The 20,052-nt window shown below is 42.8% G+C and overlaps 2 protein-coding genes across 2 annotated transcripts in view; one reads left to right on the top strand and one right to left on the bottom strand.

Annotated features, from left to right (window-relative positions):
* Nucleotides 1-2,631, bottom strand: part of zgc:153039 (uncharacterized protein LOC767698 homolog) — an 85,801-nt gene extending 83,170 nt beyond the window's left edge. The window contains exon 1 of the mRNA XM_061782680.1: nt 2,077-2,631. Coding sequence (XP_061638664.1) covers nt 2,077-2,293 — 217 coding nt within the window. The 5' untranslated portion in view covers nt 2,294-2,631. The remainder of the gene's footprint in view (nt 1-2,076) is intronic.
* Nucleotides 2,632-6,865: 4,234 nt separating this feature from the next.
* LOC133482508 (uncharacterized) lies at nt 6,866-14,195 on the top strand. The gene is made up of 5 exons (XM_061782699.1): nt 6,866-7,793; nt 7,875-7,935; nt 9,408-9,491; nt 9,597-9,842; nt 11,635-14,195. Exons 1-5 carry the CDS (start codon nt 7,392-7,394, stop codon nt 12,078-12,080), a joined length of 1,239 nt encoding a protein of 412 aa, XP_061638683.1. The 5' UTR covers nt 6,866-7,391; the 3' UTR covers nt 12,081-14,195.
* The last annotated feature ends 5,857 nt before the right edge of the window (nt 14,196-20,052 follow it).

Genomic DNA, 20,052 nt, shown 5'->3' with positions numbered 1-20,052 from the left:
CAAGTTGAACTTTATCATTCAACTGACGAGAGGAAGGATATCATCTTTATGCAACATGATTGGGTTGGGCATGATAAAGTCCTCTGTGAACGACCAGGCAGAAATGTACCAACATTGGGATGGGGGCTTATGGCCCGTATCGCTCAAAAAGAATACATAACACAGTTCCTCAGCTAAATACAATTATCATAGTATTTTTTCTTCAAGCAGCTCCACAAAGTTAAATAAAGTCAGAAATGATATTCTATCCTGGATAGTGTAGTAGAGTCTGGATTAGACTGTGCCATTTGCATAATGGAGAGGGGGGATTTATTGGTTTGAGTGCAAAACGTTTTCACATTTTTTTATTCCTATGTGCACCAAAACTTGCTCTCCACATGACACATATCCATAAAGTCTCCAAGGGTAGTTTTTTTTATTTTTATTTTTTTGTAAAAAAAAAATACATAAATAAATAAATACCACTCGCTTTTGTGCTTTTTTTCTTGGTGGAGGTAATCACAAGTGTGATTATTGAAAAATAAATAATAATAATAAAAATACTAATCATCATCATCATATTATAATAATAACAGACAGAAGCTCCACAGCAGGCTGATGTTTGAAACATATCCTAACTTTCAGTTCAACAATAAAACTATTGTTAATCGAGGTCGGCATGTTAGTGTGAGCGAACAGTCTCAACTTGTACACACACAGATGCGACTGTGTATGTGTGTGTGTGTGTGTGTGTGTGTGTGTGTGTGTGTGTGTGTGTGTGTGTGTGTTTCTCTATATGCGTGTGCGCATTCAAGCATGTGCATGTACACCACAGCAGCTGACGTCTCACGAGACTTGGGTGTGGGTAGAAAATAACAGTGGTGGAACTAAGAGATTTAACACAGAATATCAACACTCAAAGAGCCTGTATAGAGATTCAATGAAAGACAAGGACCGATATGAACGTGAAGCTCAGTCCTAGTGTGTCATGGTTGTCTGAGCTTTTTCCAATTCAAAACTGTGAGACAGACGTGCAATCTACAAGGCCACCCCACTGCCATATTTTCACTTGGATGAAATACTAAAGGCGGTACACTGATGGGGTGGTTAGCACATCTGCCTCACAGTTCGGAGGTTTACTGTTTGAATCCAGGCTCTGGCCTTCCCTTGTGGAGTTTGCACGTTCTCCTCTGCTAGTGTGGGTTTTCTCTGGGTACTCCAGCTTCCTCCCACATTCCAAAAACATGCATCTTAGGTTCACTGAAGACTCTAAATTTTCCTGAGGTGTGAATGTTAGTGTCAATGGTTGTTATATGTGCCCTGCGATTGGGTAGTGACCAGTCCAGGGTGCACCCAGCCTCTCGCCCCCAAGTCAACATAGGCTCTAGTTCACCCACAACCCTAATAAGCATAAGTGATACAGACAATAGATTAATGAAATAACAAGGGTGTGTCTATTTTGATATTCCCAAAGATCAAGTACACGTCCAATGTACTACAACGTAAAAAAAAATGTAACGATTTTACCGAATTAAACCAGACACTATACACACACTAACAGGGCCCAACTCGTAACAAGTGTAATGTTAGTTCCCATCCAGATCCTCACGATATTTTGTTAACACCTGCAACTTATGAAGTTAAAAATATATATACGGAATGTTCATATGTGCGTGTGTGTGTGTGTGTGTGTGTGTGTGTGTGTGTGTGTGTGTGTGTGTGTGTGTGTGTGTGTACCATTTGGTTCCTATATCACTACTATTATACAAGTCTGATCTGTACTCAGAATTAGGGGCATAGCCTGATAAATTCGTTACTTCTTCCCACTCCTTTAATTGGTGCTTTGTTTTTTATTTGTGTCATTTTCTCAATAGACTATCTTGTGTTGATTTTTTATTTCATTTTTTGTATATATTCAAAAGGACTTTGGAATATATATATATATATATATATATATATATATATATATATGTTGCGGTAGCAATCCATGTAATTAAAACTATTCGTGAATCAAAAGTAGTTTAGAACTTCAAATAAGAGCATGCGCAATTAGATATAATCACGAATAACAATGCTTGGATATCCATCGAGACTCACCGATTCTCAGAAATACAACCACGCTGAACATTGACAGCAAGGTTGGGATGACCACACCGAAGAAGGTGGACAGTTTCTTCGGTTGACTCGAGTGGGAGAACCGGCGCCGGGTGACCGGATGCTCCTCTGGCACCTGGCCGGACGGAGATGCCCACTGCTCGGATTCATTGACGCTGGTGGAGAGGCGGTAGTGGAGAAGAGGGGTCCGTTCTGTCATCTTGAAACTAGACAAGCGTCGCTTTTTTTCTTCTTCTGGATATCCCAATTAATTTTTTTTTTGACGAATGGCACCTCTATAAACTTTAATTCAGGAAAGTTAATCAGTGACACGTCCTGGTCACCGCAGACTCGAAAAAACGTTTCCTGGCTAACAACATAGCAACGCCGGAAATAAGTGTTTAATGTGAGCAAAAAAAATACAAATGAGAGCGTTCGCTAAGTTGAGCGAACGTTTAAAAAAGTTTTAAAAGTCGGATATAAGTGCATAAAGGTCCCCATGATGATGAATTTCTCTGCAAATCCATGGGTGAGCTATCATGTGACGCACAAACATCAAGTCACACCATTCGCATGTATTTCCGGGTCTGCTATTCAAATTAAAAAACAAACTAATCCTGTAATAACCATTAAACTTGATTGTGATTGTGGCAGGAAACAGTAAAACTATTGTGTTTGCTATTTTGTAAACTACTGTACTTTCATTAACAGCGTGGTTAGTAAATCAAATTGTACAGAATCAAGTAAAACACAATTTCCGTTATGATTGCGCTATATGTATAACACTTGACGAGAGGGTTTCAATCCTTCTGCAGCTCGTTGATGAAAATCGCATGAGCTCTTCTGTTCTGAGTCCTGACCAATCACAACACTGTATTTTGCCCAGACGCACCAGCTTCCTGGTAAGAAACATAAGAGAAAAGATATTTGTAATAAAACGCTAACATTTGTTTTTGGGGTAAATCCATGCCTCTGCTGATTTTGCATTCGGGGCAACTTGGGTAGTAACCCATCAGATCCACCAGGCGCCACTGGGGAGAAAAAGCTTTTCTTTCCAACGGGTATACAGTCAGTAGGCGACACACAAATAAATGATCTAACCAAAATACCGACTTAAAGTATTTTAATTGGATGAAGTTTTCCCACATAAGTTCATTAGGTATGTCTAATGCAAGATTCCCTTTTAAGTACATGCCATTTCATTATTCTTACCCAGTCTTGGGGAGTCAAAATTATTATTATTATTAATTATTACTATCTATCTATCTATCTATCTATCTATCTATCTATCTATCTGTCTGGCTGTCTGTCTGGCTGTCCGTCCGTCCGTCCGCCCGCCTATCCATCCCTCGGTCCATCCATCTGTCGATCTAGCTATATCTTCAGCACGATGAGCAAGTGGTTAGCACGTTTGCTTTACAGTTGGGTTTTGGATTTGTATTCCACGTGCTTCGGCTTCATCCCGCTTTCCAAAACCATGTACAGTTCTTATATTTTATACATATGTTTTTCAGTTCTTATACATTGTTATATGTTCGCATAGTTCCCCCACTTTCATTTTTACGGCCATCAAACAAATGTACATACTTATCAGACAAATATGACACAAGTGAACTGAAAATGCTGTTTTTAAATGGTGATTTCATTGATTAAGGAAAAAAACTATTCAGTTACCTTTCCCTTGGTGAAAACTAATTGCCCCCTAAATCTAATAACTGTGTGGGCCATCCTCAGCAGCAATAACTGAAATCCAGCATTTCAGATTAAAGTTTGGACTTTGACCTTCATTTTGCTTTTTTAAGCCATTCAGAAGTTAACTTGCTGGTGTGTTTTGGATCGTTATCATGCTGCAGAATTCAAGTGCGCTTGAGCTTGAGGTCACAAACTGATGGCTGAATATCCTCCTTTAGGATTATCTGTTAAAGAGCAGAATTCACTTTTCCATCAATCACAGGAAGTTGTCCAGGTCCTGAAGGACCAAGCAAAGTAGCCCAAGACAGTCGCACTACCATCACCATGTTTGAATGGGTATGATGTTCTTTTTCTAGAATGCTGTGCTACATGTACACCTTCCGAAAAGCTCAACTTTCATCTCGTCAGTCCATATAATATTCTCCCAAAATCTTTGTTATTGTTCAGATGTGTTAAATTTTCTGTTAAAGACCAGAATTCATGATTCCATCAATCACAGGAAGTTGTCCAGGTCCTGAATGGAAAAAGCAGCCCAAGACATCACACTACCACCACCATGTTTGACTGGTGGTATGGTGTTCTTTTTCTGGAATGCTGTTCTACATTTATGCCAGATGTAAGGAGACACACACACGCCGAAAAGCTCAACTTTCATCTCGTCAGTCTATATAATATCCTCCCAAAAGTCTTGGGAATTATTGAGATGTTCTTGCATAAATAAGATAAGCTTTGCCTGCCTTGGCCTGGCTTAACTTGTCCTGGCCAGCCTTGGATTGGCCTGGCCTGGCCTGCCTTGGCTTGGCCTGGCCTGACTTGGTTTGGCTTGGCCTGCCTTGGCTTGGCTTGGCCTGCCGTGGCTTGACTTGGCCTGTCCTACCTTGGCCTGGCTCAACTTGGGCTGGCCAGCCTTGCCTTGGCTTGGCCTGGCCTGGCCTGGCATGCCTTGGCTTGGCTTGGCCTGCCTTGGTCTGGCCTGTCCTGGCTTGGCCTGGGTTGGCTTGGCTTGGCCTGCCTTTGCTTGGCTTGGCCTGACTTGGTTTGATTTGGCCTGTCCTGCCTTTGTGTTAAATATATTGTAGAAGTTATCATTTATTTGCTTAGCTTGCATTAGTATTATGGACGGTTTTGATGGTTGCTTGCTGACCGTGAGGCAGGAAGATGTCTCGCCTTCAAGAAGATGACTCAGCAGGAATCATCAGAGAGAAGGGCGTCTTGACCAAGGACGTGGCCGGTGTTGGTCTCATGTCTTCACCTTGTAACCCTCCCCTTAGTGTGTTGTGTCTTGTAGCTTAGTATGTTATGTCTTGTAACTTAGAAACCTCCCTATTTCAAATAAATACAGGAGCGACGGGGGAGATTGTTTAGAGCGTGATGGGCCTTGGCCTGCCTTTTTCTGGCTAGGCCTGGCCTGTCTTTACTTGGCCTGGCCTGCATTGGCCTGGCTTAGCTTGACCTGCCTTGGCCTGGCTTTGCTTGGCCTGCCTTGGCTTCACTTGGCCTGCCTTGGTCTGGCTTAACTTGGCCTGGCCAGCCTTGGCTTGGCCTGCCGTGGCTTGACTTGGCCTGTTCTGCCGTGGCTTGGCTTAACTTGGGCTGGTCAGCCTTGCCTTGGCTTGACCTGCCTTGGCCTGGCCTGGCATGCCTTGGCTTGGGTTGGCCTGCCTTGGCCTGGCCTGACTTGGTTTTGCTTGGCTTGGCCTGCCTTGGCTTGGCCTGCCTTGGTCTGGCCTGTCTTGGCTTGGCTTGGCGTGGCTTTGCTTTGCTTCGCTTCGCCTGCCTTTGCTTGGCCTGTCTTAACTTGGCCTGGCCTGCATTGGCCTGGCTTGGCTTGACCTGCCTTGGCCTAGCTTTGCTTGGCCTGGCTTGGCCTGCCTTGGCTTGGCTTGGCCTGGCCTGGCCAGCCTTGCCTTGGCCTGCTTTGGCTTGGCCTGCCGTGGCTTGACTTGGCCTGTCCTGCCTTGGCCTGGCTTAACTTGGGCTAATCAGCCTTGCCTTGGCTTGGCTTGGCCTGCCTTGGCCTGGCCTGGCATGCCTTGGCTTGGTCTGCCTTGGTCTGGCCTGTCTTGGCTTGGCCTGGCTTGGCTGGGCTTGGCCTGCCTTTGCTTGGCTTGTCCTGGCCTGTCCTAACTTGGCCTGGCCTGCATTGGCCTGGCTTGGCTTGGCCTGCCTTGGCTTGGCCTGCCTTGGCTTGGCTTGGCCTGCCTTGGCTTGGCTTGGCTTGGCCTGGCCTGGCCTGGCCTGCCTCGGGATGGCCTGCCTTGGCTTGGCTTCGCTTGGCCTGCCTTGGCTTGGCCTGCCTTGGCCTGGCTTAACTTGGCCAGCCTTGGCTTGGCCTGCCTTGGCCTGGCCTGACTTGGTGTGGCTTAGCTTGCCTGCCTTGGCTTGGCTTGGCCTGCCCTGGCTTTGCCTGGCCTGGCCTGCCTTGGCCTGGCCTGCCTTGCACTTGCCTGGCCTGGCCTGCCTCGGGATGGCCTGCCTTGGCTTGGCTTCGCTTGGCCTGCCTTGGCTTGGCCTGCCTTGCCTTGGCCTGGCTTAACTTGGCCTGGCCAGCCTTGGCTTGGCCTGCCTTGGCCTGGCCTGACTTGGCGTTGCTTTGCTTAGCCTGCCTTGGTGTGGCTTGGCTTGGCCTGCCTTGTCCTGCTTTGGCCTGGCCTGGGTTTGCCTGGCTTGCCAGACTTGGCCTGGCCTGGCTCTGCCAGCCTTGTCTTGGCTTGGCCTGGATTGGCTTGGCCCACCTTGGCTTGGCCTGCCTTGGCCTGCCTTGGCCTGCCTTGGCCTGCCTTGGCTTGGCTTTGCTTGGCTTTGCTTGGCCTGCCTTGGCTTGGCTTTGCTTTGCTTTGCTTTGCTTTGCTTTGTTTGGCTTGCCTTGCCTGGCTTGGCCTAACTGTAGAATGTATGTGCCACTCATATCATGTTGTCTTGTAGGATGATCTGTGTGTGAACACTGAATACACGGCTGGCCTCTTTAGTATAACGTGAAAAAAAGTTGCATTGCAATTTAAATAGATGAGTACATGCACACAAACATTTTATTCACACAAGAGGTCTTTGCAACACAAGCTTGTATGGCTGCGCTTTTCTATGGGAAGAGCCGTTACCGTGGCAACACCAAGCAGTAAGTGGCTTTTCAAAGGCTGGGCCGCTCTGTCACGACCACCCCTTTTTTTCTCTTTTATCAGCTCTCAAACCATTCTCCATAATGCAGCTGCAGCAGTCATTTGGGACACAACAGAGTTGGCACAACATGGGGACTTTCGTCTTTATATGCTTCAAGCTGTCAGTGTGATTTAAGTCTTTTGGAGAAAAGTGAATTTTGTCATTTTTACTGCCGCAGGATATCGCTACACACCACAGCATCTGCATTTAGGCAGATGTCTTCTGAACAACAGGATGGGAAACTGTTCACCGATGCCTGAGGCCTTGCTTTCTGAAGAGCATAATTGGATACAGACAGTCACGCTTTCACACAGTAAATGGAATTATTGTATTTGTTTCATGTTATTGCTTTTTTCTCATAAATTCAAAGTCAACTCAAATGACAAAAAAATTCCATCCTAGCGCTATCGACAGAAGAAGAAATGAGGGAGTCCAAAAGGAAATGGTAAAGCATTTGTTTAAGCATCAAAATGTCAGAACTGACCTTTTGTCCCAGAGAAAAGAAATGTATTGACAGGGATAAAAACAAATGCACTGAGCGGTTGCATGACTTCTCCAGATGTCCTGCTTGTAACAGAGACAATGACGAGACCCTGATTCTGCCATGTTCTCATACCATGTGTATTCACTGTATATCAACGGAAGGGGAGAAGCGGTCCGGTCAATCTCCTCGCTATGATCCGAGCCCACGTGTCTGCTCTGTGTTGTGTCCATTGTGTCTGTATGATGTGGAGCTGCCATGTAGGACATGGTCCACTGCGCTATCCTGTCTCCCAAAATATCCTACTCTTAAGTCTGAATCTGTCAGCCAGGAGACTGGCAGATGCGATGGAGCATCTGAACCACACCGACCACCACCACCACGTATGCAGGTAAGAGTTGTCACTGTCATGAATTAGTTTAAGCATATGTAATACAGTATCTGCATTAATTACTGTCAAAAATTCTTCCAGTTCCACTGTCAAATTCAGGTGGACGCCTACGCCGTGACTGCATATGAAGAGAGGGCACAATGTGAGTTTATTTACATGTATGCATCTCATCTTGTGAGAGCCAATGCAAGAGCTGCCTCAAAAAGTCTGCCTTTACTGTACGAAGACAGCCCAGCCTCATTTAGATTCACTGGGAGTCACTTTTCATACCGAATAGGTTTAGGGCCATGTTTTTATTTACAATTGAACCTCTGGAGTTGAATGCCCCTGAAGTTGTGTAAATCAAACCAAAATTCTGAGGAAAATGCCTTTAAAAATTGCACAAAACATGCACAAATTTCAATTCGGTAGTCAACTTATTTTTACAACCGTGTAACAGTAACAGTCAACAGTTTATTTTCTTTTTTTCCCTTTTTTTTCAGTTCAATCAGCCAGATTTAATTTTACTGAAGAGATGTAACAGGTCCCAATAAGTTGTGCCAGCTTTGCATTGAGGGAGTAGAGCAGGTGGTACTGGTTCTGTTCTTTCTTTTCAATGTGTATTCTAGACGTTTTAACACATATTAGATATTCAATTATATTATAGGGGTGCAGTTCAGGTTTTCTAATAAATCACAAATCATTTTTGTTGTCTGTGTGATTTAGAACATTTCTGTTTAATTTCTAAAAGAATACACCCATACTTCAGACAGTGAAGGAGTAGTTTTCCATTTTTTCGTAAAAATCGACCACAGAACATTAGTAAGATGCAACTCAGAGGCAACTCAACTCTATCAAAAGGTCTTTCTTTTTTGTTTTTATTTCAAGACGTCTTGCTTAAGCAGCAGCACCAACTTGTAAAATTGTATAGAAGAATGAATGTGATAGAACAGAATGTCCTCAGCAGTTGTAATATCAACGGAAGTGCAGAAAAACGTTTTAAGTTATGTAACTCATTGACTGGTGACGAGTCCGGGGTGTACCCCGCCTCTCACCCAGTCACCTCGGATGGCTCTAGTTGTCCAGGGCCTAAATGAGGACAAGCGCTATAGAGAATGGATTGACAGTAAGTTAACAGCTATCAACAAGACTATAATATTTTTACTACTGCTGGTGGTTACGATGAATGTGATATATCGGTTATCGATGCTTATAAATTCAGATATTTTTTTTTTAATACATAGTGTTTTACAATTGATACAATTGTGACCTTGTGGTTTCCACATCTGCTTCGGCATTCTGAGATCTGGGGTTTGATGCTTGACGCCTTATGTGGAGTTTGCATGTTCTCCTCTCTGCCTGTGAGGATTTTATTCAGGTATTTCTCCCACATTCCAAAAAACATGCATCCTGTTTTAACTGAAGACTAACTTTTGATAGGTGTGAATGTTTGTCTATATGTGATTGGCTGGCGACCAGTCCAGGGTGTGTACCCTGCCTCTGCCCACTTAGCTGGGATAGGCTCCAGCTCACCTGTGACCCTAATGAGGACCACCACTGTCGAAAACAAACGGATGAATGATTGACTTTACCATTGATTGTGGAAACAATTCGTGTTGTTGATAATATATCCAGGCTCCAGTGCTTGCAGTTTCACCGTATCACCAGCTGAGGGCAATATAGAACTACACGAGGAGGCGATGGAGCAGTCTGTTTTTGGTAAGAACTCATCATTGAGAGTCCCAAACGTAGACTAGATGTATGTATGTGGATGTTCAGCATGTTGTGTTGTCACAAATTGCTGTCATTCTCTCTTTTTTTAAGGTTTAAAATTTGCTCTAGATCAAGCAACAGCCCCGCCTTCGCTCCTTCTTTCCAACTCCTTCCTCACTGTTACTTACCAAGAAGCGATCTCTTTTGCTCCACTTCCAAACAAAATCAAGAAGCTAATGATGACCTCTGACCCTGGGGTAATGGTTTACCTCCCTCAAGTTTGCGCTGATGTTGTCATTGCACAGGGGCAGTATTACTGGGAAGTGGAGGTCTGCAACAGTTCTGTCTACAAAATTGGTAAGAAGGTTTTGTCATTAATATTGATTCAGTTTTACTCCACATTCATCGGTTCGATATTTTGGTCCACTACTCAGTTAAAACAACAACCTGAGTTTAATTGCTTAAAAACTTCTTTTAAACAATAGTGTCGGGATTATATCAAAGTACAGTATCTCAGCAAACCCAGACGTTTCTCTGTTTGATATTTTAAACAATGTTCCAATTGTTCATCTATATCTATGTTATGAGCATGTATACTTATTTAAAAATAATTATTTGACCTTTTTATTTTTGCCAATATAAGATGTACAGTGAACACTCACATATTCCCTGTTTGGCATTTGCAAATTCACTTCCCCTGATTTAAGCTCACATCTTTGCTGTTTTACTGTGCTACTCGCTGCAATTTTTCACATTTTAGCAAACATTTGTGCGCAATCACCTCGTTATACGATGATGGTTCCTTGAGATATGAGTTTAATTAATTCTGCGACCACACTTTTAACTCAAATTCATTATATTCCAAATCATCTTTCCTCATTAAAATGAATGGACATGCCATTCATCCTTTCCAGCACTCTATAATATTGTACTTTATAAAAACACACTTTAATGACATAATTAAATAGAATAAAAAGAATTAATCAGTTTTTGTCACATATTACATCAATTGAAGAGCCATTTTGCTGCTCCTTCTGGTGTGCCTGCCCTGGCCACCTGGGGACAATGTAAGAAAGACGCTTTAAGACCGAGACGGCTACGGTAAAGTCTAGCTTCTAGCAGAGGATAAGAATACAGTATATGACTATGAGTTCTAGTTTTGTTTGTCCTTATGGGTTGCTGCACCTTTTCTATTCAAATATACTTTGCTTAAAGGGTTTTATATATATATATATATATATATATATATATATATATATATATATATATATATATATATATATATATATATATATATATATGGACGTAAAATGCATGCACCAAACAATGCATGCACAAACGCAATAGGGATTGAATCACTTTGTCTGTATTGTCCTTCCTGGAATATTTTTGTTTGATATCTTCATCACAAATGTAGACAGGCTTCTATGATAAAACAAAACAAAAACATCTGCCGTGACCAAACTCGAGGACCCTTTAGCTACCCAACAAGGTGCCTGATGTAAAACAACTCAGTAATTCAGCAACGTCCGAGCAGTGCATATACAAAACACAGCAATAATAGTGTATTCACCACAATTCCTTCTTCCGAGGCGGCACGCTGGACGACTGGTTAGCACATCTGCCTCACAGTTCTGAGGTCCCAGGTTTAAATCTGGCCTCCCCTGTGTGGAGCTTGCATGTTCTCCCTGTGCCTGCGTGGGCTTTCTACAGGTACTCCAGTTTCCGCCCATATTCCAAAAACATGCATGGTAGGTTAATTGAAGACTCTAAATTGCCCGTAGGTGTGAATGATTGTTAGTCTATATGTGCCCGGCAATTGGCTGATGAGCGGTTCGGGGTGTACCCCACCTCTCACCCAGAGTTAGGTGTGATAGGCACCAGCACACCCGCGAACCTAGTGAGGATAAGCGGTACATAAAATGGATAGATGGATGCCTCTTCCGAAGAAGCCATCTTTTTTTCTATACCGGCTGTCTTTCAAAATAAAATAAAGATGTTGTCGAATCATCACTTACAAGGGGATTCTACATCATTGAAGCGACGTTTTCTGTTAAGGTAGTACTGAATTCCAGCGTCGGGGGCAACATAATTTACGGATTATAGCTTTAAGGCTTCAATCACTTACTGCACACTTTTGTTGTTTTAGGTGTGAGCTCTCCGGATGGCCATAAAGGCTGGTGGCTGGAAAGACAGGGTTTGTCATTTTGTACAGTTTATGATGGGAGAAGAGAGTTGCTCAACACTGTCCCTCCTCAAATCAAAGCTATTGGGCTGTTTCTTAATTTTGGAGGGGGAGCGCTTAGCTTCCATAATCCTGTGACCCAGGAGCACCTCGTCACTCTGCCTACCCGCTTCAATCCGTCGGGAGTGTTACCAACTCTGGGCCTCGGTCAGGGTTGGCTTCGATTGCGTTGTGGCCTCCCCGCTCCTCTATATGTTTTCCTCAGTAAAAACTCAGCCTTTCGAGGCCCCTGTGGAGCCAGTAGAGGCAGCTGGCACAAGCATATTCCTTTCCAGTCAGTGCGTAAAGTTATACAGGTGTTTGAGGAGTTGTCTGCGTCAAACTGTGCTTTGAAGCCCAGTTTTGATTAACCCTGCTCCTGAGGATTCTGTGCAATACGTCCTCCTGGGCACACCGGACAGGAAACTGGGGGCTGAAGAAGACAATCCTACTCTACAATGGAGACATGCACTGACAGACCCACAAATCCTCAGAAAGGTTTGATCTATGGGCGCTATTTGAAAGGCAAATGTTCCATCTTGAAGGCCTTTCGGATGCCTCATTCCATTCTCTGTTGACCCCAGACCTGTAATTGACTCTCTCCCCAGGACACAGTTCTTTCCCTCAATCAAACACCCCCGCTACTGTGGGCTTGGGCCAGAATGAGTCCTCAATATTGTGGAGTGTAAGGGTGGGCTTTTACCAGTGTGACTTCTTAATTTGTCTCAGTGTGACGGTTGTTAGACAGTAGGGATCCTTACACTCGCAACACATCCCTGAGTACATGGCCACGAGCTCTACTACCAAAAGTGTGTGATTTCGCCACTTTACTCCTACATTGCTGCTGTGTAAACAAGTGGAAATAATTTGTAAGCAGTGAGAGGTGATATAGAGAGGTGTGAGTACAGTGACACCAGTGGTGTCAACTCAGAGCAACAAGGACAGGTGGTACTAAATGTTTATCCCACGCTCTGCCTTCGATCGGACAGTAGGCTGCCCTTTTTTGACCCTTTGAAAGCCGCAGGACTCCCAAATACTTCAAAAGGGACAGCAGAGCGCAAGAGAACAGAGAGGGGGAAAAGAGAAAACAGCATGCATGAATTAAAGACAGCAGGTGACGGTAAAAAGAAATGAGCTGAGAGAGGATTTCCCAACAGCTTCCAAGCCAAGAATCCCTGAAAAGATCAAAATGTCTTTGACTGTGAATTAATTTAAAACCAGCACTGAGTTGCGTTGGCCGCTAAATTACGTTAGAAGTGCGGTCAGAGCTGTCAGCATTTATACGTTAGTGTTTAAACTACTCATTTGTCCGTTGTAATTGAGGTTTCAAATATTTTTATGTGAGGGAATACTTGGGTGACCCTTTTGAAAGGCTGCTCACTTTTTCAACTTTTATGGTTGGTTCTTGATGTTGATAATTGACAGCATATCAGTTAAAACTGCATAAAACACACAATGAAAATGTTGTAAAATTGTGTGCGTTTTATTACATGTCCATAGTATTATATTACGAAAATAAAATGTAGGCTAACGAGCTAGGTTACAAGAAGTTACGGTAGAGTAGGTGCTATAACAGTTAACCTAACGTGTTCATGCAAGGAATGTGTTTTTAAAATTGTTAACGACCCTACAGTTATGTGTTTAAATGGTTTTAAGAGTTCTACAAGTTTAAGGCCCTGAATGTGTTTCGGCTAAGTCAGGGACCGGGCGCGAGTGGAAGGAGAAAGAGTATTAGGGTCCAGCAGACAGTTAGAGCAGAAAGAGAAATTTAGTGTTGTTGTTTTTGGCGGGGACAAGGATGCTTTTCTTTCAAAAATAAAAGAGATGGTACACTATGTTCAAAACGCTGATATAAAACTGTAAACAGGAAAGACATGTCATGTTTCAATCCTAAGTCAGATCGTTTCTCGTGAATAATAAGTCAGTCAAGTCGAGTCCAAGCAAGTGGCATGTCCTAAAAAAAATGGCAACTTGAATCAAATCATGTGACTCGAGTCTCTAGCTAATGGCAATTAGGAGATCAGCCACCACCTAAACAGTTGATAACACTGCACCATAATGCGACTGAAATCTTGCATTTCTCGCAAGGTCCCCCTGATCAAGAAGGCACATGTACAGCCCCGCCATTAAGTTTTGACGGTGAATATATAAGTAAGAGAGTGCTTCGGTCAGATGAAACCAAAGTTGAATAATTTCGGGGGAACTTCTGCTTCGGAACAAAAGTCCAGATGAATGCCAAGGTAAAGAACCTCTGACACGCTGATCCACAATTGTTGTGTTGTTGTTGTCGGTATTTGCGCTCGGTCAGACGGAACTGATACAACCACGTCATCGTCCCAGGAAAAATGTGTATGTGTTTTGCACACAAAAATGCTTGGGCGGTGTTTGGTAACCCATCCACTCTGGGTTTCGGTTTTTAAAAAATGATCATTGTTTTAGCTCCCAAAACGTTGGCTCTGTATGGACGAAGTCTTGAAACAATAAAAAATAAATAAAAATTGCAGATACACTGTAACCCGTTTCCATGTAGTCGGTTACCTGCGTCAGGTGTAAATGGTGAGCGGGTGTGGTAAATTTGGTGTTATCGCTCTCACACTCTCTTATACTGATCACTGAAAGTTCAACATGGCACCTCATGGCAAAGAACTGTCTGAGATTTGTTCTCTTTGCTCTACATAAAGATGGCCTAGGCTATAAAAAGATTGCTAAGACCCTACAGTATTTTAACAGGACAGGTTCCACCCAGACGTCATATCCAGAGATTGTCTTCGGAAAATAGATAGGAGTGTTGCCAACATTGTTAGTTTTAAGTTTTAGAGGTTGGGTGGTCAGTCTGGCAATGCTCTGTCCATACGACGCCCACTGCATCAAATTGGTCTGCATGGCTGGAGTCACAGAAGGAAGCCTCTTCTAAAGGTGATCCACAAGAAAGCCCACAAATGTTAGCTGAAGACAAGCAACTAAGGATATGGATTACTAGACCCATGTCCTGTGGTCTGATGAGTCCAAGATAGACATACTGGGTTGGAATGGTCTGCCAACCAGTCCAGTGTGTACTCCGCTTCTCGCTCAAAGTCAGCTGGGATAGGCTCCAGCAGGGGTGTGAAACTCGTTTTAGTTTGTGGGCCACATTCGCCCCAATTTAATCTGAAGTGGGCCAGACCAGCATGTCTGTGGCCTTATGAGCTATAAATAATGACAATTCAGTTTTTTACCATTTTTTGGGTGCACATAATTACATTTGCACATTTGGGAAAATATTCACATTTATCTATTATCTTGTTGCAATTATCGTGTTAAATCATATGAACAATCTGAAATGTCATAACAAAAATGTGTGCATTTTCAACAATATTATGAATCAGATTTCATTTACAGTCGCAACTTACAGATCACAGTAAATCTATAAACTGTATGTACCTTTTATAAAACAACTTATTTGGAAATAATTTCAAATTTACATAAATGTCTATATCCATCTGGAAATCTTGAAAGGCTCAACTGATTCATCCAACCATACAGACAAAAGTGGGAACTTTTCAGAATGAAAGTGCAGTTACCCTCCTGCCTTGTGAATGTATACAGGTTGATTGACAGAGTGAAAGTAAAAAAAAAATAAAAACGGAATAAACATATTAGCTATGTATATTCAGGACATACATATCCAAAGTCAGTGCAAAATAGAAACTTAAATTAGCTGCTTATTTAGTAGTCACCCAATAGCTTGCCATGAAAAGCTGAAAACACAAACAATTAATCAATACGAGGTTAGCATTAGTCTGCAGAAACAATTATCAACCCCTCTCCAACTATTTGCATGCATCAAATTAGCTTGTAGCCTACATCTGACTAAACAAGTGACTTTCTGCTGTGTCTTGTGTACATCAAGCAAGGTGGTGGAAGTGTCACGGTCTGTGGCTGCATGAGTGCTGCTGGCACTGGGGCGCAACAGTTTACTGAGGCAACCATGAATGTCAACATTACTATGGCATCCTGAATAAGAGGATGATCCCCTCCCTTCAGAAAGTGGGCTGGGGGGTGGTATTCCAACAAGGGACTGTAATGACCCCAAACACACCTCGAAGATGACCAGTTCCTTGCTGATAGACTGAGGGCTAAGGTGATAGACTAGCCAATCCTCTAGACCAAAACCCTAATGAGCAACTGTGAGGTATCCTCAAACACAAGGGACTCTTTTTTTTTATTTTTGTAATTTTTTTGTAAACGGCGCTGCTGCTGCACTTCAGCATAAAGACTGCCGCATCTTGATTTTAATTGAAGCGCAAGACTCGCTGCGCGTGTTTGCCAATTTGGTAGACCCATCTACACCAAGCTGGGTGTGTCAGCAGTCACTTTTGTTGCCAACGCTTTAGATATTAATGGCTGTATGTTGACTTATTTTGAGGGGACAGTGAATTGACTTTTGTATTACAAGCGGTATATCCGGGGCCGGCGGGGTTAGCAAATGCTAAGGGCGCTGCGCCCTCAAGGGGCTGCCAAAAATCGGGTGAAAAAAAATGTGGTGGACATTTTTGGGTGGGGGTTCACCTTCAATGTAATTATATTAAAATGAAATTAGAATGAAATTAATGTAAACAAATAAAAGAAGAGGAGAAAACCTCACTTCAAAGCTCTCTCTCCCATTTTTTTCCACAATGTGTGGAGCGATGCATTCATACCCCCTCGGAATTAACAGCGCTGAGCACAACAGGACACTTCTTGCCCCCCCCCCCCAATAGAAACACACAACAATAAATGCACATTGCAGTTTGTTACAGTATTGAAGGACGTTAAGAACATGTAAAAACATTAATTAATGTTAAACTAAAAATTTAAAACAACAGTGACAGCCTCATTTGTTGCGGAGAAAATTGAAAGTAGAATAAATCTAAGGCTGGAGATCTAACTTATAGAAGTTACAAATTTGTGTATTGTGTTTCTCGACTTACACTTATTTACAATAACATATTTACTCTTGTTATTTTTATAGATATTTCTCAAAATCCTAAATATAATTAAAATGCAGATGCCAATGCGCTTAAAGCCCTCATTGCTAGAGACAAATGTAAGGACTTATACTTCTTGATGAACAGGAAACCTACTTGGTGCTAAAATAAAATGAGACAAAAGGAAAACATGTCTTGGTCACTGAATACAATTCAGATGAAATCTTCCGTCACTGAATCAATCTCAATTGGGGAAGATGCACATATTTGCAATAACTTGACAGCTATTGAAAATCTCGCCTCGGCGCCACATTGGCCCTGTGTACCCTGACTACTTTGAACCAGAGTCCCATTTCTTCAGTATTGTCCCATTAAATTATATAATACAATAAATTACACAAATATGAGGGCTGTAGTCACTTTTGTCAGATAATGCTGTTCTTTATATTCATAATTTAAATGTAAAGTTAATTTTATTTAGGATTCCAAATAACACATAGTCAGCTGGTTGGGTTTTAGTGATTATAATAAACATAAATGTTCATAATTGACTATTCCTGCTGAAAGGCTCAGTCCCCAATTTCCGGTACTGTGTAATGTGTGTATTTTTACACTTGGACAGTTTTCATATTCAAAAATGATTTTTTTTTTTTTTTTCCCCACTGATGTCAACTCCCTCCTGCCTTCTCCTTTTGCTTTCATTGGCTTAGTTTTTGCTGTTAAAATTAAATCACAGCGTTATTTTATGATGAACAAATGTTTGGTTTAAATGAAAAGTTGGTGCTGAAAAATAAGAAGTTGATTTTGGCCAGTTATCAGCTGCAAATCATTCAGTTTGCGCACTCACCAGCAGACTGGATAATAGCCGATGAGTCAAACCTCTCTTATTAGACTGTCGCCTGGACCACCATTCATCAGCATGACTGTGTGTTGATGTTTCACGCTCAGCCTACTAAAATGTATGTGTGCCGTGACCGCTTTTGGTATTGTGCACTTTTATCAGCTTTACGAAACGCGCACCAAGTGTGTGCAAGCAATTTCACTCATGTAAACAGAAATGCGACCAACTGAAGAACTGTATGTGTCACGGGGCCAGGGTGGGGCAGTCGGGGGTTGGTGCCATACAAGTTGAAAGGCCGCCTAGCACTTAAGTTGTCATTCTGAATGGATATAAAATACATTAACCCATTTATTTGAGAAATCAAATTGAACTTTATGTACGCCACTGCATCTACAGTATTTATCTGTGGACCTGAAAGGTACAATATGCAAGTTTTCAAACTGCTAGCAATATTTTAATGTAGCCTCATTACCGTCACTCTGCCTCTCTACCAAATTGGAGCTCTTGTCCCACTGGTATTACAATACACCAAGCAGGTCCAAACAGCAACAGACATTTGATTTGAATATCGCTGATTCCCTCCAAAATAGTTGCTACTGACACCAAATTTTACCTGAGATCGTACACCAACAAGTTTTTCAACTGTTGAACAAAATTATAAACGGAGAAAGCTTTGTTTTTGTTCTGTTTTCCTTTGTATTGAATTCAAATTGTGTCATCGTCAACCAGGTTATGGGGTCTGGAGCCATTCAGTGACGTCAGGTGAGCAAGGGACCCCATCCATCTATCCATCCAGCCATCCCTCCTTCCATCCATCCATCCATTCATCCATTTTTGCTACACTGCTTAGTATGTTGAGGATGGAAGGGAGCTGGAGCCTGTCCCAGCTGACATCGAGCGAAAGGCAGACTCCACCCTCGACTGGTCGCCAGTCCATCACAGGGCACGAGCAGGGAACAACCATTGTCACTTTAAAAAGAAAAACATTGAAACGAGGGGACAAAGTTTATATCCTGTACACATATGTATGTACGGTGTTTTTAGTCTGTCTATTTCATTTATTTATTTGTTTAGTCCCCCCCCCCCCCCCCCCCCTCTATGTAATTCTATGTACTTGCAAATACTACAAATGTACCCTACATATGACTGGACAAAACAAAAGCATTAAATTTCTCACCTCGACTAATATACAAGCATTTATTGAAGGTTTGGACAGTCTGCAAATAGATAAATGGAAACCAAATTACGATGGAGTTGAAATAATTTTGACTTCAGCATCACAAAATAATGAACCAGATTTTCGACCAAGATCCCTCTCCATTAAGCTTTGCTTGGGGGGGGGGGGCACCCTATAGAAATCTTGCCAAACAAAAGTCCGCCTTTTTTTGCCCCGCAGTTTCGATTGTGTCTGTAAATTGATGCCATTTGTATGAATAAACATCGCCTCGGCAAGACTTCCAACATTTGCATATTGAGAGAGGAAAGGCCCATTCGCTTCTTTCCGCCGCATGAGCAGCAGGGCAAATTAGCTTTACAAGTGAGCAGTCCGCCTCTTATTACCATCATTATTGCCATCAGCATAACAGTGGCTGGAAAGCAACATGCGCCTCTTGTTTGGTTGCTGCGTCCTTTTTGCGCCCCCCACTGCATCCTGCTTTTGACTGATATGCAACGATGCGGTTAGATTCAGAACTGCGGCTCCCGTTGTGGTCAAACCGGGCGCCAATTTAGCTGAATGGCCTTAATCTTAACATTCTTGTATTAAAAACGGGAAACGCGACATTACGCCGTAATCTTATCCAAATCTGAGTCAGAAATAATGACATTAAATTGAATTCCAGGCAGCGAACATGCGCGCCAGTCTCTTTAGTGCCTCAAATGAAGCATTCGGCGATTAAAGTTTTTTTGTTGATGTTGTTTCCCCCCCCCCAAAGGTGCCCCCTTTGGACTTCTAAAATTACACTAACACCTCTGCGTTCTTTTGAAGACAAACATTACACCAAGCCATGCAGCTGCATGGGATAGGGAGCAGGAACAGGTGGTGTGTGTGTCAAGCAGAATCTGGAGGATGGGCTGCTGGGGGGGGGGGGGGGGGGGGGGGGGGTCATTGTCGCGCATCTGCCAGGCTATTATACGTAACTCATTGCTTTAATAGTCACACCTCCAAGACCGAGCAGCAAACAGGATGCGGTCCCATGTGGGCGCTGCAAGCCGAGCATTTTGAGAGGGGGGGCGGGGGGGGGATACTATTAAACAATCCGTATTAACGGCCACGCAAGCGTCTGTCAGACACCGGCAAATACACAACGCGGTGATTGAGAGTGTGTATCCATCCAATGGCACCATTACGCGGCATTACGGATGAGCGACCGCCCACGCGCTACATAATCTCCTTTTCATGGCCTCGCATTTCCGCGTGGAAATCTGTTGCTGCTGCTTTCTTGAATGGAATGCTTTTCGATAGATAGATAGATAGATAGATAGATAGATAGATAGATAGATAGATAGATAGACAGACAGACAGACAGACAGACAGACAGACAGACAGATAGATAG

The sequence above is a fragment of the Phyllopteryx taeniolatus genome, chromosome 8, assembly GCF_024500385.1.
Source record: "Phyllopteryx taeniolatus isolate TA_2022b chromosome 8, UOR_Ptae_1.2, whole genome shotgun sequence".
In the NCBI taxonomy this organism is placed as follows: Eukaryota; Metazoa; Chordata; class Actinopteri; order Syngnathiformes; family Syngnathidae; genus Phyllopteryx; species Phyllopteryx taeniolatus.
This window is presented reverse-complemented; position numbering and strand designations above follow the sequence as displayed.

Excerpts from the sequence above, each read along its gene's own strand:
- LOC133482508 (XM_061782699.1), top strand. The coding sequence starts at position 7,392 with ATGTCAGAACTGACCTTTTGTCCCAGAGAAAAGAAATGTATTGACAGG. Across the intron at positions 7,794-7,874 it reads CACCACCACCACGTATGCAG|TTCCACTGTCAAATTCAGGT; the intron begins GTAAGAGTTGTC and ends AAATTCTTCCAG. Across the intron at positions 9,843-11,634 it reads CAGTTCTGTCTACAAAATTG|GTGTGAGCTCTCCGGATGGC; the intron begins GTAAGAAGGTTT and ends TTGTTGTTTTAG.